The sequence below is a fragment of the Pelodiscus sinensis genome, chromosome 8 (genome assembly GCF_052426305.1).
Source record: "Pelodiscus sinensis isolate ZL-2025 chromosome 8, ASM5242630v1, whole genome shotgun sequence".
Lineage (NCBI taxonomy): Eukaryota > Metazoa > Chordata > Testudines > Trionychidae > Pelodiscus > Pelodiscus sinensis.
The window spans coordinates 23147651-23173929 of NC_143059.1; the positions used below are offsets into that span (position 1 = coordinate 23147651).

General features: G+C 42.7%; 1 protein-coding gene across 2 annotated transcripts in view; it reads right to left on the bottom strand.

Annotated features, from left to right (window-relative positions):
- Positions 1–24916, bottom strand: part of RTKN2 (rhotekin 2) — a 68404-nt gene extending 43488 nt beyond the window's left edge. The window contains exons 1-5 of one of the 2 annotated variants that reach the window (XM_075934886.2): positions 24384–24916; positions 17326–17525; positions 8666–8724; positions 1634–1687; positions 482–599 (exon numbers count right to left, since the gene is read on the bottom strand). In XM_075934886.2, coding sequence (XP_075791001.2) covers positions 482–599; positions 1634–1687; positions 8666–8724; positions 17326–17525; positions 24384–24437 — 485 coding nt within the window. In that variant the 5' untranslated portion in view covers positions 24438–24916. Of the gene's footprint in view, positions 1–481; positions 600–1633; positions 1688–8665; positions 8725–17325; positions 17526–23554; positions 24348–24383 lie in introns of those variants that run through there. The other variant, XM_075934885.2, reaches the window with a different exon arrangement.
- Between the last annotated feature and the right edge of the window lie 1363 nt (positions 24917–26279).

Sequence of the window (26279 nt, forward strand, 5' to 3'; positions counted from 1 at the left end):
GCGGCTGAATCGGGGACCCCTGGGGCAGAGCAGCTGGGGTCCTGCCGGGTTGGTCCCGCAGCGCCGTCCTTTGGCGCTGCGGGACCAGCCCGGCAGTACTCCAGCTGCTCTGCCCCAGGCGTCCCCAAGAGCAGCTGGGGTGCTGCCGGGTTGGTCCCGCAGCCCCGAGGGGCAGCGCTACGAGACCAACCCGGCAGCACCCCAGCTGCTCTGCTCCCGGCTTCCCCGATTCAGCTGCTGGTCAATTTCAGCAGCAGCTGAATGGGGGAAGCCTGTCAAGCTGCCCCAGCACTTCTGGGTTCCTGATGGTGCCGGACCATCAGGAGTCCCGGAGCACTGGATGCCGGACTAATGGAGTTTTACTGTACAAAGTAAACAGAATAAGTTCCCTTTATTTCAGTAACTGTTTAATCAAGACCTATCTTATGTTCTTATGTTCTTAAGATAACACATTTACTTTGTTAAAAAAATTAATACTCACAATATGGTTACATTTTCAAAACAGATATCAGTTAATCCTTTATCCACAAGAACCATGTCTGTATCAAAAACTTCAGCTCCCATTTTAAGTAAACAAAATACTGCGAATAGCTGTGATCCTGAGGAAGAACCAAAGAAATGTTTTTGAAAGATGTTATGGAATACATTGTTAAATGTTTCCTGTAAATGAGTCAAGAAAATGAGTTTAAATTAAATTTAAACTGAAACTGTTACGTTGTCAAAGAATCCTTGTAGTCATAAATTATGTATTCTAGAATGTTATGCATTTTGTAGTTGAACCATCAAAGCTGCTGCATTAGTAGAGCAACATTTTTAGAAAGAAAAATTAATTTAAACTTTTACTCAAGCATTCCTTTCTACAGGTGTCTATTTGCCAATAATTTCAGAAACCTCAGTAAAAAGTATGTGCTCAATAGGATTGAATGCTTAAAGCAAAACAAAATATCTAAACACCAGAGCATATACGGTATTATAAATGCACTAATGGATTAGAGAGTGTTTTGCCATATTAAACCCTCTGACCCTATTGAAAAATCAAAGTGAAAGCAATGCCAAGTGACAGCTGGAAAAGATTTAGAGTTAATCTCCATTATATAGTAAAATGCATGCATTTTTGAAGCTTACCAAATAATCCACTTAACACTAACAGACAGAACTTTCATTTATTCTTTTTCTCTTTCAGCAAAGGCATCTCCCGCCAAATACTCTTTCAAATTCAAGGGAAAAGATGCTACTAAGTTTATTCATAATTGTTTCAGCTTTTAGTCAGCTTAGTAGTGCCACTATTCTATTCTTCCATTGGAGTTTCCATCTTTCTCTAACGCATCCCAAACGCCCACATATTCTATAGTATTATAGTTTCATTTAACTCAGATATACCCGTTCTTGTCCACAGCACCACTTTCTCAGTAGAAGCTATTTAAATTAATAGAAACTTCACAATCCTAACCTATTTTAAAACTTCTACCACCATTACCTTCAGAGAAAAGCTACTGAGCAGTAGCACAACTAGTCCACAGTTCTACAAAATTCTCTCAAAAATATAGGTGAAAATGAGGGTCTCAACTTCATGTCCAGTTTACACTGTGATTAATATTATCTGTACATAAGAGTTCAATAAAATCTAACATACTTTCTTTATTGTTGAAGTGTTCAGAGCCTTTCCACATTAATGGTATGCGAATACCTAAAGAAGCAAAGGAAAAAATTAAATTATAAGACCTATCGTCCAAATAAAACAGAATATTTCTGATCTATTTTTCTGGATGTAATAGGGCCTATACTTTCTCTCCAACAAATAGCATAACTAATTCAAGCATAACCACTAGTGCCAAAAGAAACTTCATAATTTAACTAGTTCAATATGAAATGTCATTCTCTTTTAAAATATTCTTTATCCAAGCATAGTTTATAATCTTATTTAAGAATATCTGAAATAAAATCTCAGGGTGGCTGCTATAACATGGCTCTGAGTGATATTTAAGTCCACCATACAGTGAAGACACATTAAATGATATACTCTTCATATGTTTGCCTTGGGAACCACTCATTTTGCTGCAAGACAGACAACTCCTCTATGTTTAAAGGCAATCTTGTAGAAATTTAACAAGCCAAGAATAAGCCCTTGCCACACTGAGTCATTCAGCAAATTCCACTTGTATTACATACTAAGTTTGGATCACCTTAAATGACACAAAAATTAATAAAAGCTTCTTAGTTAAAAGAAATGGCTATCTTTTACTTTATAACCATATTAAAGGGCAGAGCAGCTTAATTCTTCTAATTCTTGCTGTAAATAACCAATAATGGAGTTGGTATTTCTTTAAGTAGAATTATTAGTTCATCTACCGTTATTCAATGTTATCTGACACTACCTATCATTATTTACAGATTTATTCCTCAATACAGATCACCTGAAATGAACTCTAAAACAAAGTTGACTCCAAAGTACAATGCAGCAACCTCAAAAAGAGCATGCAATATATTAGGTGACTTGGAGAAGCATCATTGAATGGTATTAAGACAAATATGCTGGTTTTCATTAAAAATCTTTAACATTTTATTTTTTTATAGAGGAACTGCAGCAGCTGTGGAGTTGGTCTGTCCAAAAAAATACAGGAAAAAAAAAACACAATTACTTCTGCAGCAAGTTCCGTCTGTCAGTTATTCCAAGAGGTTTTTGCATCTAAGGTTTCTTCTTGTTTCAACTGTAATAACCTTAATGCTGGTCCAAAGTGTTTGATTTGTTCAGCACAAATGTTATCCAGACCAGCATCTTTACCATTCTTAGAGGCATTTTCCTGGAGGTTAATTTGGTCATTTTGCATGGTGGCTCAAAATTATAAGTTTCCCACTCTTCTTGCTACTTAAGCCACATCATAAGTTGTCTGTTTGGTGCTCTTCCATTTTCTAGGAGTTGGTACAATATCTAAAAGGACATTGTAGCATTTTTCTGCCTTTCCTAGGCAACTATTAAGCTTCCAGATGATAATTCATGATTTCTTGCTGCTACAGGTAATATCCATACTCGCAAGAAGACCTTAATGTGACTTTTGTATTTCCTCCATTAGTGAACAATGGGCTTCTGCACAACTTAGTCAGTGCACATTTTGGCTATAAGATTGTGCATTTGGCACGAAAGCTCTTCATGTTTGCTGATATTATTGTCAGTGCTGGCATTAATGAGGACCATTTTAAATGAAAATTACAAATGCTCTGATGGCTGGGTACAGTCACTTGGTTATACTGATGACTGAGTACTTCAGGTACAGACATATTCTTTGGTTACATTGCAGTGATAGATGTTCAGCAGGATTTCCAGATTCAGAAACTCTAGCCACCAACTGATATTTGGACTGACACTTTGGACCAGCAACAAAGAACTAGTTACTTAAGTTGTGCTCAGCCACTATTATGGTCATGAAGGATGGCCAGAAGCCTGGGGACTAAGGAGTTAACTATGTCCCTGTACCTAGCCAGGTAGCATTCAGCCAATATAAATGCAGGCAGGGATTTCAAACTGAGACAAAGGAATTTTGGGGTTTTCCCTCCTTTGTCCCTGGACCAGTTTGCTCTCCAGATACTGAGGGGGACAAACAACATGTCTTTCTCCAAGAAAAGACTCTTCACCATCTGTAAATAGGGTAAAGTTTAGATAAATTCATTTAGCTAAATGGTTTGGGACTGTGGATCTGATGTCTGTGCTTTTAGAAATGGGCTTTCCTCCCTTTTGTAACTAAGTTTGGAGCCCATGGGAAAATTCCCATGAGTTTATTAACTGGTGGTTCTTACCATCTAGCTGATCCAACTATGCTTGTATCAGGAGTATTGTTTTGATAAAAAATAAAAAGTTTTCTTTTTTACTAACCTAGTATTGGTTCAGTTCTGTGTCCTGGAAAATCTGTCTGTGGATATCTGCATGCCTCTGACTAGAGGACTGCAGTTTATATTTTCTCTTTCTTTTTCAATCTCTTTGAAACCAACCCCAGAGCACCCCAACTTCTTTTCTCCAATGTCCACCCCTGTTTGTGGCAGCAGATTTTTAGGATTTTGGGGGGAAATTTTATACCGAATTCTGGAAAGATAAGTTTTTGGAGTACTTTTGTGGGCCCCCACTTCTGCATTCATCGTACCAGTGTGGGGAATCAGCCTTGACAGCCACACAAGGTAGACAAGATCTGGCAAGGCGCATGTGATGCGGCACTCCTGAAGCCATGGAAGGATGCAATGGAGCCAAAGAATTTCAGGCCTATATCACTATTAATATATCTACAAACTATACAAGCATCACATCTCAAATCATCTATCACAGGGTTGGGCAATAATTTTTATGGGGGGCTATTCTCAAGATTTTGGTAAGTGGTCAAGGGCCACACTTTTCTATGTAAGGGGTACAGGGACTGGGACTGCAGCTGGGTGCAGAATGGATATCGGGGTAGGAGAGGATGTGGGGTCAGACGGAGTTGTGACCTGGTACAGGAGGGAGGTATAAATGATTTGGATAGTGACCGAGGGCAGGGGATTGGAGTGCAGGAGGGTGGGATGCCAGGAGGTAGGCTCGGGCCAGGAGGCACTTACCTAAGCAGCTCCCAGACAGCAGTCCAGTGGGATCCTCAGGCAGGCTCCCTGCCTGCCAGCAGCCCTCCGTTAACCTTCACAGTTACATGTAGGCTCCCAATACATGCAGGGAGCCGGCTCCCCATGCCTACTCGCCTCCATATGTAACCATGTAACTACTGAAATATTAAATGCATTTTAAATCCCCTAACCAGAATCAAGCCATATCATGTACCAAACACTGGAAAAAAGCTATGGTTGTGGTAGAGGGACACAAGAAGAACCAGAAAACTGTAGAAACAGTTCCTGGAATTACATTAACTACAACTGTTTACATTTAGGCACGATTGAAGTGTGATTCACTATATTAAGAATTGTAGCACTTACAGACTCATATTTTTAAGTGTGTACAGGTGATGAATTTTCTACATTGGATGGTGAGTAAACAATTTTAAATTATCCTAACTTTTTAAAAATAAATGACAGATACTTTAAACTAAGATAAGGCACTTTCAGAAATTGCCTTTCAGTTTCAAAATTTCAAGTAAGTCATTCTGTCTAAAAGTAATTTTTTTTAATTAATTCAAAAAGCTACAGGGATCTCAAATTAAAGGGGGAGGGAAAGCATTGAGCATGGAAAATTTCAGCATTAAAAGACAAAGATCTAAATGTTATAAAATACAAGAAATTCCCAATTTACTAACAGGTTGTGGTCTAACAGTTTGTTTGTAAATCAGTTGTTTGGAACTCGGAATCCATACTCATGAAAACAATGTTATAAAGACCTAGATTCCTAGGCTAGCCCACAAAAGCCTATTTAATCCATAATGCAGCTGAAATATTGTATATTTGCAATGAAAAAGTTTTTTTTTAATTAACCTTGAATACTGGTGCTTGAGGGGATGAGGAGTTAGGTGGAGATTCTGAAGGGGACATCACCTGACCCTCTTTGCCTGCTCCTGAGGCCAGCTCCAACCCCCAGCACACACCCCTGTGCTGTACTCAGCTCCTGCTCACTAGGAGTCTGTGAGAGGTGCAAAAATGGGATGGAGGACTCCGTAGGAGCAAGGGGCAGCCGTGCAGCTGGAGAGAAGCAGCAGTTTCCCCTTCAGAGCACTGCTTCCCTCCAGCCGCTGGCTGTGTGATCATCCCTTGCTCCTCTGGAGTCCTCCAGCCAACACTTACACTGCTCACCTCAACCTGTGCTTCTTGCCTGCTCTCTCAAGCAAGGGCTGTCCTTACCTGTATGAAGAATACAATGAATCTGAGAAACAGCTATTCAAGTGCTAATGACATCATTTATCAGGCATTTGCCAACCCAGGTATATACTGTCAGTTTCTGAATTTACTGTTTGTCTACAGGATCTTAATTTAAAATATTTAATTAGTGTGTTGCTAAAGATTATATATTCACATCTCAAAAATTGTAATCCCCCGTTAGGCATAGGACCCCATAAATCCTAAGGATGTCCCTAACTGAGGCTGCAGGTGAGCTTTTGTTTGTAAGTGCAAATGTTTGTAAGTCAGGGAGTGCCTGTATAGGAAACAGGGAGTTCCAAAAACTTTTCAGAACTTTAACCATGGAAAGTCATGAATGACTGCTTTAATGCTCCAAAAAACAAGAAAGAGTACTTTGGTATGACAAAGATGAAAAATATGCGCCTTACTCAGAAAGTTATCAGGATATAGACTCAATTACTTGAACAAGTTTAACAGGATACTTGTAATCCATTTATCAAAAATTCAGATCAATTTTACACATCTTAATTTCAGTTACAATTAGTTGTAAATCCATATGGATTTAAATTAGATAGTATAATTAATCAATTTTAAATCCAATGATTTCTTCTGACATTTTATTTATAGATCATTATAAAACAAGACCTTGAAATTACAGTTATGCTTTTTGATCAACATGTAATTTATTGTCTGCTGACAAACTAGTAAAACAAATAAATTACATAATTTTTTCATGCCAGGGGGGATTTAAATGTGACAACAATATAAGAAGAAAATTATGGAAAACAAATGTATTCCCCTCTCCATGCTGAAATAGAGCTGCCACTCATCTGAGTCTATTTTTTGTGCCCTAGCATCCAACCAAATTATTATAAAATTCTACTAAGCCTTGGAGACAGAGCATATTTTGTGTACGCCTTAAAAGAAAAAGTTAATTTTTTCTTTTAAAAACGTTCTTTACTATAATAAAAATAGAGTCATTTTAACTTGTGTATTCCGGTATTTATTGCTCATTTAAAAAGTGAATTAAAAAAGCACCGTCAATGTTTACCAGATTTGTGCAAGCACCATTAGCATCCACACTATGACTTAATAGTCATGGTTAAGGCTACAAGTCAATCACAAGTTTTGTGATTGTCTGAGACCTCTGTGACTTCCTGAAAATTTCAATAATTCAGCCTTGCAACACTGGGACTTTAGGGGAGGCTTCGCTGCAGACTATGCAGTATAAAAGGGGAGCCAGCTTCACTTATAATGCAGAGCCCATAGTGCATGATGTAACCATGAGGATTTTTAAATGACTTTTTACATCACTAATGTCAAGATAGTAGCACATTTACACTAAGGCTAAAACTGAATATTTATTAAGCCCAACATGTATATATGCTTGTGTAGGTGCAGAACCTACAGTATAAACTTTTTAAAATGTATTCAATACATGAACACCTGATTTACTCAAATTCATACACATGAATTTCAATTCCTAGAATAACATTTTGAAAGATAAATTTGGAATCTAAGGTTTCAGTTTCCCTGTAGTTTCCTTACTGTATCTTTTGTCATATCATGTCAAAAATCAATGCCATAAAATGAGAATTATACTTCTCTACCCCCCCAGGGGAGTTCTGAGAATAAATAAAGGACTGTGAAGCACTCTGAGGTCTGCTGATGAAGCACTAAATAAAAGTTAAGTATTATTTATAGTAGACTCATTACAGGTTGAGCCACTGAAATTCATGACTCTCTAGTCCGGCAACATCCGTGGTCCAGAATGACCATGGATATTGCTGGACCAGAGAACCCAGGCTGACCAGGTTCAGGGGCTGACTGGTGGGGGGAGTACAGGGCTGACATGTTAGGAAGCACAGCCCCCCTCAGGAGTGCAGACCTGATAGCAGTGGGGCCAGCAGAATAGCCTTAGCCAGCATCATGGAGAACTCAGCCCCTCCCAGACTAGAGCAGTGGGACTGGTGGGGGATGGCAGCACAGCCCTGGCCAGGCCAGCATAGTGAAGAGCATAGCCTCACTCATGCCAGAAGCAGCAGAGACAGCACCTGGGAGCGCAGCCCAGGCCAGTGGCAAGAATGCAGCCTCAGACAGAGTCAGTGCGTTGGGGAGCATAGCCCTAGCAGGGTTTGGGGGCAGTGGGCCTGTGGCTGAGAGCATGGCCAGTAGCCGTGAAGGGATCCTTGAGCTCCCCTGGTCCAGCAAACTGTAGTTCTGTACCACTCAGGTCCCAAGGTGCCAGACCAGAGAGAGGTTCCACCTGTAGTAGCAACATATTGGTACCCTTTTGCTATGTTGCTCCTAAGTGGCTGTTGCTGTTATGGGGAGTGTTGACAATTCACAGCAGGGACAGTGTTCCCAGGGGAAATGTTGCTTGTAAGCAGCAGTTGCTTTTATAAGGTTGCTAAAAACAAATGTGTACTGTATTATATTACACATTTCACTGTAGGATCATGTAGAAGTTGAGCTATGAGGGAACATAGAAAACATTTTTAAAAGCCCTAACACAAATTCTGTTCACTTTCAAAGGGAGTTGGGCACTTTTGAAATGTTTATCCCAAGACTTTAAACACATTTAAGTAAATTAATATACTTCCTTTTCAATGTGTTTATGCATTTAAGGATATAAAAGCACTCAAAATCAAAATTCTTGAAACCAACAGGAAGATCATGGATGAAGTTTTCAAAAGCACCCAAATTACTTGAGCAGAAGACAAAGGTTTATGGTCCTAAATCATTTTGGCTTTTTTTAAAGTCCCATTTTGTTTGTATATTTGGTCATATGAAAACACTAGCCAATGTATATATTTAATTAGATTTTTCTACATTTAAAACAAAATGAAACCATCACCCAGTTGTGTACCTGATATGGCAACCTTTCCTCTGCATGCTGCACGCACCTTACTCTGAACATCTGCACACCTGCCAAAAGAAACAGAAGATTTGAACTAATGTATTTTTATCTCTAAAAAAGCAAGCTTTGGCTAACTGAATAAAAAAAATGTAAGATGAAAGTTTCATATGTGTTAGGTCAAGGCACTTTTGAGAAAAGTTTGACTACCTTTGCATGTAGAGGAGCCCACACTTAAATTGTTGGGTTCTGCATATTCTTTGAGGAAGATAATGTAAACTTACTTAATATCATAGAGGATCCAATCCTCAAACCGTGTAAATTGGATACTGAAGGGTAAGTGAGTAGGGCTGTCTCCCCTACATTTTCCAACTCCAAGAAAATCTAGATATGCCTATTGCATCTCCTTCCTTCTACACATGTGAAGAGACTATAATTAGAGCCCCACGAATCTGTGTATAGCCACTTTACAGCCATGGCTCAGATACAGATGTCAGATACAGTGTCCATATACTGATGTGTATGCAGATATCCATGGTTCATTTTTGTGGATATGGATGCAGATACCACTTGTGTATTCATGTGGAGCTCTAACTAATTTGCTTTGTCCATTTTTGTTTGTCTTGAAAGTTGCAAAAGATAAACATTTCCTCCTCAACTAACAGAAGTTATTGACAAGTGTTGTGTTTTCCAAGGTGATAAATAATACACCTTGCATTGAAACTAGAAACAAATCAGAAGCCGATACAACTTCTGAAGCACTGACATATTCCCTGAGAAAAGTACCATTAAATATGGGGACAGCGATATTCTGCACAAATTAAAGTTTTCAAGCGGTCTTGAAAACGTAGTTCCATGTAAACCCACAATGTCCAGCCAGTTCTGAAGCAGCAGTCACAGTAGTGGCTACTGCAATAGCAAACTAGCCACACTCAACCAGCCAAATAGTCACATTATTCAAGCCAACTAGCCACCCCCTAGTGGCTAGCATGTTGGACACCATGGGTGTAAATCATAATATGATGGACCAATCTGAAGGAACCAAAGGAATGAACAATAGTGAGCTCCACATCCATCTACAATCTGTCCTATCTCCTGGTCAAGTTAAGAGCTCCTAATCATTACTGATATCTTGGCATCCAGAAGCACCTAGACTGTTAATCTAAGTAAGAAGTGAACACACCACTCATTTGAGAGGGCAAAAGTCACTTCCACAATTACATCCATTTGCTCTCAAACCCTCAAGTCATCACCAATCTTATCTGAATTGAGTCTCAACTAAGTACCAGACTCTGGAACAGATGATTGACTGCATTCAACAAAATCCAAGGCCTGATCTATACTAAATGGCTATACTTGTATCACTCAGGGGAATGAGAAGTCCACACCCTGAGTGACATAGCAACACTGATGACAGAAGTTCTCCTGTCAGAGTAGTGTGACAGAGTAGTTTCTTCACTAAAGTGCTGCAGCAGCACAGCACCACAAGTCCAGCTGCACCAATGCATTTTTTTTTAAGTGTTGATCTGGCCCAACTGTCAGAATGCTGATGGCACCACAACATAAAGCTCCACTAATGGTTTCAGATGCCCTCTGAATTGAGATGGGACAGAACTCTATATAGTCCTTGTCAAAGGGTACGTCTAGACTACAGGGTTTTGTCGACAGAAGTTTGTCGACAGATACTGTCGACAAAGCTTCTGTCGACAAACAGCGTCTAGACTACATTCAGTTCTGTCGACAAAGCAAGCTGCTTTGTCGACAAAACCCTGTAGTCTAGACCCAACCCTAGATGCAGTAACACCTTCTGTCGACAGAACTCTGTCGACAAAAGGGGTTATGCCTTGTAAAATGAGATGTACCAGCGTCGACAAAACTGCTGAGTTCTGTCGACGTTATGTTGACAGAACTCAGCGGTAGTATAGACGCAGGTATAGTTGTAGTCGCGGTAGTGTAGACGCTGTAGTCTAGACACACCCAAAGAGAGCTTTCTGGGTAAATCAGCAGCTGTCCTGTTCTCTAAATCACTGGGGAAAACACACACACAAAAAACCGAATAGACAGACACTCAAATGTACCTCCAAGAATCTATGCTTCTGACACAACTGAGATGAACAGTTTTAAATGACCTAATGGAAAGAATCAAATTAAATAATGGATTTTAATCACCTTTTCCACTTGTACATCGGTTATTTTCTAAAAAGTATGGTTCATTCTCTTTGGCAGGTATTATGGCACGTTGATTTACAAATAGAACCTTTATATTACATATGGTACATCTTTTTGCTATCTATGAGGATACACTATAACTATATACATTTAAGTAATTATATAGTCTAATATTTTCAGTTTCTCTTTACAAGTACTGTACATTTCAGTATGTTATAAAATTGTGAATGATATGTTACTAGAAGACTTAACCAGAGTTAAGGGAAAGGGAGCTGGAGATATGGGGAGGGATGAAGGAGGGAGTTAAAGGGTAAGGAAGGATTAAGGGCAGGGGCTGCAGGAGTCAGGGCAGAAAGCTACCATGGGGCACAATGATTGTAGTTGCCGCCATGTGACCCAAAAGCTGCAGGTATACATGTACTGGGAGTGTTGGAGATTGCAGGGCCGTTTTTATTAAGTCCTGTATGAATTGAAAGCGCTCGGCTGGCAGATGAGCTCTCTCTGACAGGGAGTCGAGTCGGGCTCCTATAAAGGTTAGGGTTTGAGTTGGCCATGGACGCGATTTTTGCATGTTTACAATGAGGCCGAGGGAGTCGAATAGAACATGAGTTTCGGCTATCATGTGATGACTCTCTGAGAGAGTGTGACCTTTGATGAGATAATCATTGAGATAAGGGAAAAATCGAGACATCCGTTCTGCGTAGATGGGCAGCCACTACTGCAAGTGTTTTGGAGAACACTCTTGGGGCCGAGACAAGGCCGAACAGGAGCACCTTGTATTGAAAGTGCTCATCCCCCACTACAAACCGCAGAAATCATCTGTGAGCTACATATATTGTGATATGGAAGTACGCATCTTGTAAATCTAGGACTGCAACCAGTGTCCCTTGTTTAATGCTGGTATGATCTTCGCCAGTGTGGTCATCTTGAAGCACTGCTTTCGAATGAAACGATTTAGACCTCTCAGATCGAGGATAGGCCTCCACCCCCCCCCCCCCCCCGACTTTTTGGGAACTAGGAAATACCTTTAGAGTAAAACCCTTTCCCCCAGAATTCCATGGGTACTTGCTCTATGGCTCCGATGTCTAGCAGGTGGAGGACTTCTCCTTGAAGAGTGACCCCGTGCCTGCAGTAGTAAGCACTGCACGGTGAGCGGATCGGTGAACGTGAGCACCTTGAAGGGAATCGAGATCTAGAGCATCTGTGATGTGAGCAGCTCCATTCTCTACAGTAATGGTGGCGAGACGACACACTGTGCCGAAGATATTCCCCGTGACCCATTGTATGGTATGCAGAAGTAGAAGGGTAAGGAGATGGCTCCGGGGAGGGGGAGAGAGAATTCACCCTGGGCATTTGATTTTGATGCTGCTTTAGCAGAAGCTGCTGCTAGTTGTTCAGAGCATGCAGACTGAGAGCCTGAGGGCTCAGGTGGCTGTAATGACGCAGGCACCTGGTCAGTAATAGGCACCAAGGGTGCCAGTGGTGCTGAAGACAGCTCCTTGCACGGAGGAAAATGCAGGACAATGTAGCACTGTAAAGACTAACGATGGTTTATTAGATGATGAGCTTTCGTGGGCCAGACCCACTTCCTCAGATCAAATAGTGGAAGAAAATAGTCACAACCATATATACCAAAGGATACAATTAAAAAATGAACACACATGAAAAGGACAAATCACATTTCAGAACAGGAGAGGGATGCGGGGGGGGGGGGAGGAGGAAGGAAGGTAAGTGTCTGTGAATTGATGATATTAGAGGTGGGGAGAGTGGGATGTCTGTGAGCTAATGGTATTAGAGGTGATAATTGGGGAAGCTATCTTGGTAATGGGTAAGATAGTTTGAGCATTTGTTCATTCCTTCCCGGAGAGTGTTGAATTTTAACATGAATGACAGTTCAGAGGATTCCCTCTGATGTCATCGATGTACCGTAGGTAGAGAAGGGGTGAAAGGGGACGGGAGTTGAGGAAACGTTGTTCTAGGTCAGCCATAAAGATGTTAGCACAGAGATTTCAACAACCTACACCCCACCATCAACCTCAGCCTGGACCATTCTACACGAGAGATCCACTTCAACAATGGAAAATTAGACACCACTCTCTACAGAAAACCCACCGACTCATGCAGTTACCTACATGCTTCCAGCTCCCATCCAGAACACACCACACAATCCATTGTCTATAGCCAAGCCCTTCGATACACATTCATTCTGCCGATACCATTATTGGACCTAACCAAGTGAGTTATAAGATCAAGAACACATATTCCTGCGCATCCAGAAATATAATTTATGCTATCATGTGCCGAAAGTGTCTGTCTGCTATGTACATTGGACAAACATCTCAGACACTTCGCCAAAGGATTAATACCCACAAAACAGATATCAGACAAGATCACAAAGAAAAAACAGTTTCTTGCCATTTTAACTAGAAAGGACACTCTCTCAATGACTTAATCACCTGCATTCTGCTACAAAGACCTTTTACATCTGCACTTGAAAGGGAATCCTCTGAACTGTCATTCATGTTAAAATTCGACACTCTCCGAGAAGGAATGAACAAACACTCAAACTATCTTACCCATTACCAAGATAGCTTCCCCAATTATCACCTCTAATACCATTAGCTCACAGACATCCCACGTCTAATATCATCAATTCACAGACACTTACCTTCCTTCCTTCCCCCCCCCCTGCATCCCGCTCCTGTTCTGAAATGTGATTTGTCCTTTTCATGTGTGTTCATTTTTTAATTGTATCCTTTGGTATATATGGTTGTGACTATTTTCTTCCACTATTTGATCTGAGGAAGTGGATCTGGCCCACGAAAGTTCATCTAATAAACCATCTTGTTAGTCTTTAAAGTGCTACATTGTCCTGCATTTTGCTTCAGCTACCCCAGACTAACATGGCTACATTTCTATCACTATTGCACGGAGGAGTGACTGCAAGAATCTGAGAAGCCGGTACTGGGAGCATCAGTGCCGATGCTACTGGCCCTTTAAGAAGCCCTTCTGTCTGCAGTGCCAGTGGCAGCCAGGAACAAGAAGTGGCAGCCGGCTTTCTTGAAGTGGATGCATGGGCTACCCTGGAGCCAGAGGTGCCCGGCTTGCCATCTGCACTCACCCGCGATTGCGGGGCAACCAGCAGGGACCGAGCAGGAGAGGCTCTCTTCCTCTTTGGGGAAGTCAGAGGCGGGGAAGGAGCCTTCTGCTTTTCTGGTGTAGGGTCCGAGGCAGAGGAGCCAGTAACATTAGAAGGCAGGAGAGCCTTGTCAAATAGAATCTCCTTCAGACGCCAATCCCGCTCCTTGCGGGTTCTGGTAGTTAGCTTAGCGCAGTGGCTGCATTTCGGGGGGGATATGTGCCTCCCTGAGGCAGCGGACACAGGCAGAGCACCCGTCAGAGACCGGCACTGAGTCTCTGCACAAAGAGCATTTTTTTTAAACCCAGGAGAGCCCGGCATTTTGAGTCAGAGAGAGAGACGTCAGTTCATGCCTCTTTATCTGTCCGCTCTCCTTTTCACTTTTCTCTTTGTTTCCTTTCTCCCCCGCCCCTTAAGTCTGGTAACTAGTGAGGTTAGCAACAAACAGTAACTGAAAGACAGGGTGTATAACGGTATAACCTGAAGAAAAAAAAAACCTTTCTGTTCCTTCTGTTTGTTTCCTTATCTTTAAGAAGAAGAAGAAGAAGAAGAACAAGCCTGTGAGCTAAGGGGGCTGCAGCGGGAGGAGAAACCAAACGGAAACACTATAACTATATACAACTGAACTGTTTTGGTTTTTTTGTTTTGGAGAGCTGAGACTACAGGCTAAAGCGACAGCAGCAGCTAAAACGCACGTTAACAATTGTAAGCATAGAAAGACAGGTTATACTATATTAACTCTCCTTTTTTTTTTTTTTTTTTTTTAAACACAAAGCAACGAAGTAATGAATAGCAGGCTAAAGAAAAATATTTTTAAGTCTTTCTTAAACTTCCACTCAGATATCAGAGGAGATGAAGGAGCTCCTTCCACGACCCAAGGCGGATGAGAGGAAACTGGCGGCTGCCAGATGGCGTGCAGCGGATGAAAGGCGCAAAACCAGCTCGCACGCGCGCGGTCCGGCCAAACACAGCTCCGGCAAGCTCTGATTTGCGGCGCCGGGACCAGCCCGACACCAGACATGGAGCACCCACGGGAACTACCCAAAGAAGAACAATTTAAATATCAAAAAAAATCTGACAAATAAAAAACTCCAACTTTATTTTTTTTTTAAATCAGAGATATTTATCCATCCTGACCACTACCTTGTGATCAACAGTATCAAAGGCCTACTAGAGATAGAAGAATCAGCAAAAATATTTGGTCTTTCTGCTTTTGGAGATGGAGAAAGAAAACAGCATATAAGCCTTCAACTTATCAAAAAACAATAACTGATAAAGATTTGATGATGGCATAAAATGTACCATGGTTATGTGCATAAACACTTTTAAATTTTAGCTTTAATCATCAATGTTATTCTGGTCACAACATAAAATTCTCTCAACTAGATTTCCTCCCAAAAGGCATCATTTCAAAGACGAAAAATGTTAGAAGTTTGTTGCTATGGCTACAGTTCATTTGGGATTAAACCCATAGCTGCTTGAAGAGTTCCTGTAGTGAATTGCTACATAATACTTCATTAAACTGATACTCTGAAACAAATGGTAGCTCTGTACGACTATTCTCAATATTGAATACAAGTTCTAGACCTTTTGCAGAGCAACATTAGCACCCAGGAATTTTAATTTGGGCATATTTTAGCCAATCATTTGTCTTCGTGTTTGTGAAGAATCGTGTATTTTGATTACTATAAATGTAGTGAAATAAAATGGCCAGCAGAGGGTACCAATTAACCACTGTGTGTCTATCATTAAAGTACATTTAGAAAGAGTAAACGACTGAAAATTTAAAATAAAAATATGCTGGTTTGGAGATATTCCCAGAAGTAAGACCCTACTTAGCTTGCAATACTGAGGACTCTGCATTATTAGGATTCCACCACAGTTTTGACAGCTGTGTATGTTGGTAATGTGGGGCAGAAAGCAGGAGCCCCAGCTGTCAGCCCTGGACCCCACTAGGCTGACAGAAGCTGACAATGGGGGCTTCTGCTCTCATTTAGAGATGTAAGCAAATAGTGGAGTCGACTACCCGAATTCCCCCCTCTTGCTGCCTCTGTATTAGCGATGTTAAATTTCGAGTAATTGACTAATTGAATAGTCGATGCAATTTGCAATACTATTCAGTTAGTCGACGGGGCACCTCCGCCTTTGAAGTGTAGCAACAGCTCTAGGGCTGTTGCAACACTTCAAAGGCGAAAGCGCTGCGGGGAGCACAGAGCCTCTATCAGAGGCAGCAGCACGGCGTGAGAGGAAGGGGAGAATTCCAAAAGAGGTCCCAGCTCCTTGGGCCGGGTCTGGGACCTACCCTGCTGCAGCTCTGCAGTTCAGATGTAGGAGGAGCCAGGTTGCCTGCCCACCCAGCTTTTACTATATTTATACTGCAGAGCCAAAGCAGGGGTAGCTCTTGGAGTACTTCCTCCTTTATCAACGAATTGTGTAGTTGATAGCCAATTATCTAATTACTCACTTCCTAACATCCCTACTCTCATCACCAGGAGATCAACAGCAGACATCCATAGAATTGTATTTATTACTGCAAATAACAAGGTCCATTACTTTTCCGCATTTTTCATGGCTTGTTCGCAACTCAGCTGCAATTTTTTGACAATCATTCTGCAATTCAAGTAGGACAAGGGTGGCCAACCCATTAAACCAAGAGAGCCGAAACAGCATCAGAAAGAATGTGAAGACCCACACCAAAATTGTTGAGCAAAAAAAAGCCCTCCCACCAGCCAGAGTTGTTGAGGGGAAAAACCCACGCTGCTCCTTTAAAAACTGCAAGTAGCCCATCAACTGCCACCATCTTGCCGGCACCATTTTGCCACGCCGGACAGCTCCCCCGCACCCGGTGAGCACAGGGAGCCAGGGGCAGATTGTAGGGTGGGCATGGGGCGGCTTCGCGAGCCACATGCAGCTTGCGAGCCATGGGTTGGCCACCCCTGAAGTAGAATCTTATGATAAGATTGTCCGTTCTTCATTCTTTCATACACCTAGCCTGACATTCCTGCACATGTTTTGTACAAATCTTGTATTCCACACTTCTATCTTGAACACTATTGGATAATGTCCACAATATGTTTTAGTATAGGACAAATTACCTTAATTTAGATCTTCTGAAATACCAAACTCAATAGCTTGAAGTGAGGTTATGAAATGCAGATTTAATGCTCTAGCATAATGCAAAGATCAAATTGTTATGGGGTTTTGCTGTAGAGGACGAGGAGAGGAAGGAGGCCAGACAAGTATTAGATCAAAAAGCCTCCTGATACAAACAGTAACAATGATCGAAACAGTTTTTTTCCCAAAAAAAGCACAACATGCCACTGAATTCTTATTTTGTAATAAAATACCCAAGATTATTACTAACCATCCTCTAGTTCTGCACATGACTGGCTCCTCTTTTTGTTTCAGTAGTTCTGTCCTGTAGGCGAGTATGCGAGCATTGCAAACCATCAGGTTTTTAACTGCATGCAGCACTTGATCTTTTTGTGTGCTCACTGCAAGCAGTTTACAGATTCCCTCTCGCATGCGGACTTCAAAGTCAATCTTTTCTCGAAGGCTGCATTCCTAGATATCAAGATACATACAAGAGTGTCAAGAGACCAAACATTAGAGAAATACAATAAAATTAAGCAATGTACTATATCACTGAGAGGGTGTGGTACTGTAAGTCTTTAATCACTAGTCAGTAAGACTACTCCAGTGTTTGAAATGTGTTTCCTTTTTCATATATAAAAAAGAGAATGCCTGAATAAATTGATGCATAGAATCATAGAATCCCAGGGCTGGAAGAGACCTCAGGAGGTCATTGAGTCCAGCCCCCTAGCCAAAGCAGGACCAACCCCAACTAAATCATCCCAGCCAGGGATTTGTCAAACTAGGACTTAATCTCTAGGGATGGAGAGAGACTCCACTACCTCCCTAGAGAACTCATTCCAGTGCTTCACCACCCTCCTAGGGAAATAGTTTTCCCTAATACTCAACCTAGACCACTGTAACTTGAGACCACTGATCCTTGTTTTGCCATTCATCACCACTGAGAACAGCCTCTCTCCATCCTTTTTGGAACCTCCCTTCAGGAATTTGAAGGCTGCTATAAATCCCCCCTCACTCTTCTCTTCTGGAGACTAAATAAGCCCAAATCCTTCAGCCTCTCCTCGTAGGTCATGTGCTCCATCCAGCCCCAAAATCATTTTGGTCACCCTCTGCTGGATCCTCTCCAATGCATCCACATCCTTTCTATAGTGGGGGGTCCAGAACTGGATGCAATACTCCAGATGTGGCCTCATCAAGTGCCGAATAAAGGGGAATAATCACTTCCCTACATCTGCTGGATATGTTCGTCCTAATGCACCCTAATATACCATTAGTTGCATACTGGATTGAAGAGCTGTGCATTTCCTGCGGTTCTTTGCAGCATATGATATTAAAACTCTGATTTAATTATTATCCAATCAGGATGTTTTATTATGTTATTAAGCAATTGATATTGATAAAATAGTATTATTTGGTCAGTCATTTTGCTATAAGGAAAAATATGTATATAAAAATAGTAAATGAAACAATGAATTGAACACCACTGTAGTTCTTTTGGGTTATGTTACTTGTTAATTTGACTCAGTGAATGAGAGCAATGCATCTTGATCTCAATCAATGGTGGGGTCATAATGACTTCTGAACTTCAAAGCAATGGGATGCATTTGACTGAATGAGTGTGTTTCTATTAGAAGCAACTGCCTGGGTGCCCTGTAGAATACACAAAATATGTTAGCAAATAATTAAGATTTTGTGGCACAATTAACATATCTTTTTTAAAAGATTGAAAAGCCTTAAGATGCTTGCTTCTGGCAGCAAGCAACTGATTTCCCCTCAAAAAACATAGTATGAAGGGAGTCACCAGCTTCTTCTCACAACCCTGCAGAGGCTGGGTGTTTGGACAATCCCCTTTTTCAGTAAATTAGGCTGTGTCTAGACTACATCCCTTTGTCGGCAGAGGGATGTAAATGAGGCACTTTGAAAGTGCAAATGAAGCGGGGATTTAAATATCTCACACTTCATTTGCATATCACTTCATGGAGTTCTTTTGAACAAGCACCATTTTGAAAGTAAAACTGCGGTCTAGACGCAGTTCTTTCAAAAACAGCACGCTTTTACGAGAGATCCTATACTCCAGAGGTCTAGACACGGTTCTTTCAAAATGGCACTTGTTTGAAAGAGCGCCATGACACGATTATGCAAATTAAGTGTGGGATATTTAAATCCCCGCTTCATTTGCACTTTCGAAGTGCCTCATTTACATCCCTCTGCCGACAGAGGGATGTAGTCTAGACACAGCATTAGGCAACAGGCCACATTCAGTGGGGGGGGGGAGGGGGGAAAGCAGGTTTCTCCCATTCCATTCTCTTTACTCTATCCCCACCAACATTGCAAATTCTGCTGTACAATGCCCTGAACTTGTGTCTGCTTGGGCAAGTCAGTGGAGATGGGCAAGGAGAAAGACACAAATTGCTAAGATATTTTGAAGAAAATTATGTTAAAAAAAATCTTTGCCTTAGGGTAGCCATTCTCAAGCTGTGGTGTGTGGCCTACTCCATTCAAGGGGTCCAAGGATAGTTCCCTCTAAGCAGACCCTCTAAGGTGTGCAAGTGGATAAGAATGAATGAAAGGCTATCCACCTAATTTTTTTTTTTTTGCTTCTCACTTTTTTTGCTTCTCAATCCCCAACTGATTTTTCTGTCAGTGGCCCCCAACCCAAAATAAGTTCCCCACTTCTGCCATAAAGAAAGAAAACATTTAAACTTTGTGTGTTGGACGTAATATTTTACTTTGTTTAAAAATGAAGCCTGGCCAATGAGACCCCAATTAGGGCCCAACCCCCATCTGGCTGCAGTGTGATAATACTCCTGCACCCCACCCCACCCACACCAACCCTGAGTCCATCATACACCTGAACCCCCTGCTCTGGACTCTCATACCTCCATATCCCCAGACTCCTGCACCCCCACATTCCCAGCCCTCTGTATCTCCACATCTCAAGCTCCCTGCCATAACACTCCTGCACCTCCTACCTACCCCAACTTTGTGCCAAGTCGATCATATACCCAAACCCCCTGCCTTGAGCCCCTCATATACCCCAACCAAACTCCTGCAGCCCCACATCCCTACAGCCATAAGTCTGACAGAAGACAGCCTGAATATGTGCATGAAGCTGGATTTGACCAATTATAATGTAAACTTCAAAGAAATGTGCAAAAAGATGCAGCAGAAGTCCCATTAAATAAAGCCGGTGAGTATGTTTCATTAATGCTATTATTAATCATGTCAATTATCAATAATATTAAGTTGTATATTTTCTGTTGTATATTGGGTTCTAGATATAGATCTTGTTATAGTAATTGAGTTAGGTCACTGGGGTCAGCCCAGATGGTTTGGGCTGGTTCTAGTTAGTTCTGGGTTATGCAATAAAATGAACACTTGCAACTACTCAACCTCTCTATGTTTCCACTGATTTCTACCTATACTGTGGAACTCCACACGACATAACATTTTCAGTAATGCAAATAGGCATTCTTATACGGCTTTTTGTTGACCACTTGTTCTGAATTATGATGTAGTTTGGCTCTTTGGTCTAAAAAGGTTGCCAACTCCACTCTAGAGGATAGGATGAATGAGAGAGTCAATTGACCTTGATTAGAGGAGTGATTCAGTGGCCTAATTTGGGAATCACTTGCGTTCCTTGTGTCTGCAAAGGATTTCTTGATCTCTTCTAAATCTTACAGAGCTTCCCTCGGAAAGTAATGGAATGCCATTAGAAGATTGGTAGACCACCATTTAATCGAAGTCTAAGTTTACCAATATTAGTCTTTTATTCAGAGAAGTTTCTCCATGTGTTAATTTCACCAGTTCAGTTCTGTCACTGATGGAGCATGGTCAGGGCTCCAGAGAGACACTGCTTTTTAAAACACTATATCATAAAGGCTTGCCTAAAAGGTGAAATAGCCCACAACAGGTATTCTGCAAAAGCTCCCCTGTGGGCACTTACTTCACACTAAGAGTGCCTGTGTGAAGTTTACCTTAATTCACTTTTAAAGTGAATTAAATTAAACTGTACAGAGGCATTTACTGCAGATGTGTCCACATGGGAAGCTATTACAGCATAACTACTACACTTTAAATTCATACCCTCACTTATTTCACAATAGCTTCTCCCTGTAGACAAGATCTAACTCTTCTCAAAGCAGGTTTCTCTTAAGATGCCACAAGTTCCCAGAGTCTTCTGCACATTTGTGGTTTCTAAGCATTACAGATTGATCCTCTCTAGTCCAGAATTCTCTGGCAACATCCATGGCCCGGCATTATTTTAGTTAGCTGGATGTCCACTTATCATGGATGTGGTCAAGCTTCCCGTGGTCTCAAAGTTTGTTCACAGGCACTAATCCTGGCTCTCAGTTTTCTGTGATGCTATTTAGCTTTAATTTATCCCTACACATCTTTTAAGAGCCCATCAGGCAGTGGAAGTGTTGGTAATGGTTGCCCATGGTTTGGCAAATTCGGCACTGGGCAGTTCACAAGAGTACCAAACTAGAGAGGTTCAACTTGTACTACTTCTGGTGCAAAATTGTAGAAATTTTCCCTGTTTTGACAGGGCTATGGAGTCTCACCAAAATAAAACAGTTATGGCTATGCATTATAAATATAACTTGATAATACTGATAAAGAATGACCAAGTCACTCTGAGCTACATCACAACATTTTTGGAGCATTTTGGAGCAAAAGCAATGGGCTTTTATTCCTTCATTGTGAGAAAGGCTTTTAAAATATTACATGTATAACCATTCCTGGAAAAAGCCATAGAAATCCGTTAGAATGGAGCAGTTAATTTACTAAGCTTTTAGTGGACAAAAAAGCATCTATGCCACAATAGCCTATACTGTAAATAGATGGGTTATGAGTATTTCAGCTTTTGGTTTAACCTGGAGTACAACATTGCCATCTTGCTGTTTAAACCAGTAAATAATGTATTAATCATTCATATGTTCTACAATTTAAAAGCGAATAATTTTCAAAAATGCATGTCGTTCATTGCAGTGGTTTTTCATATACCTTAGCATCTCTCCTACAGAATTTCATAATAAAATGATAAAACTAGTGTTTAATCTAGATGCTAGCACTCAATCATTTCTTTCCAACTATTTTTTTGTTCTGAAGCTTTTGTATTGAATTGCTAACTGTTTTTATGATAAAAATGTAGAGATGTAAACAACTAGTCAACTACAGTACTCGCATTTCCCCCCCCCCCCCTTTGCTGCCTCTATATCAGAGGCAGCAGGGTGCATGAAGCAGGAGTAAGTGCTGGGGGGGGGGGAGCCACTTTAAAAGCCGGTTCCCCAAGCACCATCTTTGTGGTCAATCTCTCACAAACACACACACACAGCCTCTGCAGAGTGAAGAGATAGGGGAGGCCACAGCAAGTCCAGGTGGCTCTTACTACATTTACACTGCAGAGCCACAATGGGGGTAGCTCTTGGACCCAGCACAAGCTGGGACAGAGCACCTTCCCTTATTAACTAATTGTGTAGTTGACACAAATGGTATCAACTGCATGATTAGCCAATTACCCACCTCTTAGCATCCTTAATAAAATGAAACATCATGGCTCTGAAAAAGACATTGTTCTGATTATTATTTTGCTTCCACCTCTTAGTGGTCTAATAATAGTGCCTTAAACCTACAAAGTGTTATTCATATGCATGCCACAAAGCACTTTACAAGTAGCACAAGTATGAGCTCCACTTTACAGATAGGGAAAAGGAGAGAGACCTTGCATGCAAGTCAAATCAACAGCACAACTGACAATAAAACCCGAGTCTTCTGATGCCATGTCCTGTGAATTGACTATCAGATCAGACTGCCTCCCCATTTGAGAGAATTCTTGAAGTACATAATATGGGATTCCTCAAAGGTGCATTGAATTAAATCAAGGTGATTTACATAGCCCCCCCCCCCCCAAAAAAGTCACTGATTTAAATCAAGTTTCCCACTAGGGATGTAAAAAGCAATATGAAAACATAACTGTGTAACCTTTAAAATTCTAATGGTTAAATAATTACACATGCTGTGAGCTCTGCAGTATAAAGCTCCAGGGAAGGTTTCACTGTGGGTTCAGCAATATGTAGTGAAGACTCCCTGGGAGCAGGGCCAACTGCATGTAACCTGTGTACAGCCTGCTGCTCTCACCATTAAGGGTCAGGCTTACCAGTTAACCAGTTACATTCCTATTTCCCACTGATAGTGCTTCACAAATTTCTTGAAAGAATGGTGCAAATCTGATCACTAAAATGTTAATTTACAACTCAGTGCACTATTTTACAATATCTATGAGAGTACACTTTGTGTAACTTTTTTAAAATAATTTGATTTTTATTAATTCTCATGATTTGTGTCAAGCTGCAGATGCAGCAGCAGGTTGCACCTCTTAAAACCAAAACTTTCTGGTCCAGCAACATTCATGGTCTGGAAGGACCATGGATGTTGCCGGACCAGAGAGCCCCAGCTGGCCAGATTTAGGGGTTGGTGGTGGTCCTGCCAGGGCTCACCAGTAGTCCCGCTGTGACTCCCCAGGGACAGGGTCCCCAGCCGCTGCTATTCCTGCTGGTGAGGCTCCCCGAACACTGGACTCCAAGATGCTCCCCAGCATCAGGTCTCTCTGGTCCAGAACATCCGAGCTCCTTCCAGACCATTGATGTTGCGGGACCAGAGTCCTGGAGTTAGGCGGTTTACTCTGCAGTGGATTCCAAGTAAAAGGCAGTCTCCTTCCGGCTGGGAGAACAGCAGCTAAGAAAAATTTTACTACGAGGCTTTACGGGTTTACGCAGACATAGAAGCGGATGAGGAATTGCTTTAAAGACTGAACACAAGTAAGACGATTACAGCTCAGAGGCGGCGCCGGTGGGATACCTCACTGACTCCAGCCCGCCTGAGCGCTCACCCCAGCTGGGGAAGCGCTGCTGTGGCTCGGCACTGGGGCATCCCGCCCCTAAGCGCACAGCCCGGGGAAGCGGGTGCCGCTGTGGGGGGGCGGGGGAAGAGTCCTCCCTTCCCGCTCGCTCGCTTCGCGGCCCCTGTAGGAGGCTCAGCCCGGCTGGGGAACTGAACCCTCCCTGGCCTGGGCCGGGACTCCCTCCTCGGAGCAGCACCCCGCTCCCGACTGTGCCCCTCCCCCATGCACACGGCGCCCGCAGCACCCTGGAAAACTAGCCCGGCGGCGGTTCCAGCTGTCGCCACGGAGCATGCTCAGTTCGAGAGCGCACGCTCAGCAGCAACTCCGGCGGCCCAGCCTCCCGCCGGGTGTGGGCCTGAGGGTGCCCGTACGCTCCTCGCGCACCTGCCCGGGATCAGGCTCGCGGATAAAGGGAAGCTACGCACCGGCTCCTGCTGTTCCCGGCCAACGGCCCAGGGTCCTCGGCAGCGCCGCATCATCCAGCCGCCGGCCCCAGCCTTCAAAACTCCCGCTCAGCCCCGCGGACCCGCCCCCTCTGCAGCGGAACCCCGCCCCCACAGCCGCTCCAGCCCCTACGTAGCTTGTCACGCGAGCGGCGCCCAGTGGCACTTGCCGCAGGCCCGTATCTGTTGCTATCACGCCCGTTAGAATTTGCTGCTCGGCTAGAACTGCGCATGCTCGGTGCCGCTGCTCGGCGAGGGGGAGGCCGGGAGTGACAGGTCCCCCGCGGGGCGCTGAGGAGCTTTTCTTCCCGCCTGCGGCGCGGGGCTGTGAGATGCCTCCCATGCCTAGCCACAGCCGCTCTTCCCCGTCCGAGCTGCCAAGGAGCCTCGGAAGTGCCCCCCTCTGTCGCACGTCGCTCCTCTGCGGGAGGGTGGGTCAGGCAGCAACGGCCCCACCGATGTCCGTAGCGATGGCGGGTAGCGGTTTGTGGCAGCAGCGGTTGCAAACTACACTGCTCCTGTTTGCACAGAATGAAGGGGCGTTCTTCAGGACCGCTCTGCAGCGCGGGGGCTCATCGAAGCAAGCTCCTTTGGAAGAGCGGCAGGGCAGGCAGCTGTGATGGGACCGTGCAAACGTGGGTTGAGTTTAGGGTTGCCACACCTGCCAACTTTCTGACCGGACAAAACAACATGTTTGCCCGGGTCCTTCTCTGAGGCCCCACCCCGCTCGCTCCATTTCCTCCGTTGCTCCCTCGCTTGCTCATTTTCACCTGGCTGGGGACGGTCCCTTTTGGCCCAGGTGTTCAGCTGAAAACCAGACACCTCGCCACCCTATGTGGGCTTCAAGAAAAAGTTAATATATATGTTTGTTCCTTAAAGCTAGTCCTAACGTCCTTTACACATGTGCACCTGGATTCTGCTAAAAGAATTTAAGAAAAATTAAAATCATACAAATTATTGGTTTTTTAACTTACCTGTCCTAAGCACCTCTTAAAAATGGAGCGTGTGGAATCAAATGATTGAGGATTCAGTGTTTTCTGAATGACCGGGGTGAATGGGAAGCGTTCCGAATGAAAATGTGAAGGTGGATTACAAATCCTTGGATACTGAGACCTAGAATGAAATGCTAATAAAAGTTTTATGAAGTCTAATAGGTATAGGAAAGGCAAGGATGCTAATATTTTCTATAATTTATTACAACAATTTATAAATGAGAACAAAATGTATCCCTTACTATGGTTAATATCTCTGGTGTTTTCAATAGGGATGTGAACAGGTAACTGGTTACCCAGTAAGCATCACCCGATCCAGGAGCAGCCCTCCAATGGGCCCACTGCGCCATGGGCTGGGGCAGGAGCCAGCATCCCTGTGAAGCTGAGAGCCTTGTGCGGGTCTAGGAAGCCATAGCCCTAGAGCTGGAAGTGTCAGACCCATACTGAACCAGGAGGCTGCAGCCCCGCACAGGACAGCAGCCCAGCACAGGGCCAGCAGCTGGAAGCTCTGTGGAGCTGGCAGCTGTACAGGGCCAGGAGCAACTGCCTTGCTTGGGAGCAGGAAGCCACAGCCTCCCATAAAGCCAGCAGAGCCTGCAGGCAGGGGGCTGCTCCAGCTGAGATCCCACTTAATCAGTTAACTGATTAAATGGGATTTTACGTCTCTAGTTTTCAATGAAGTTCTGCATTTTCAGACTACTAGCAAATATATTAAGAATTTAATCATGCATCATAATACATTATGTTGAATACTTGGACAAAATTATTGAATCGTTCATTTACAATTTTGTAGTGTGTAACTAGGACAATCAATCAAAGTTGAAAAATGACCTATTTAAAGAGATTAATTTTCTTGACTCTCGTTTTCTTTACAATTCATTATCTT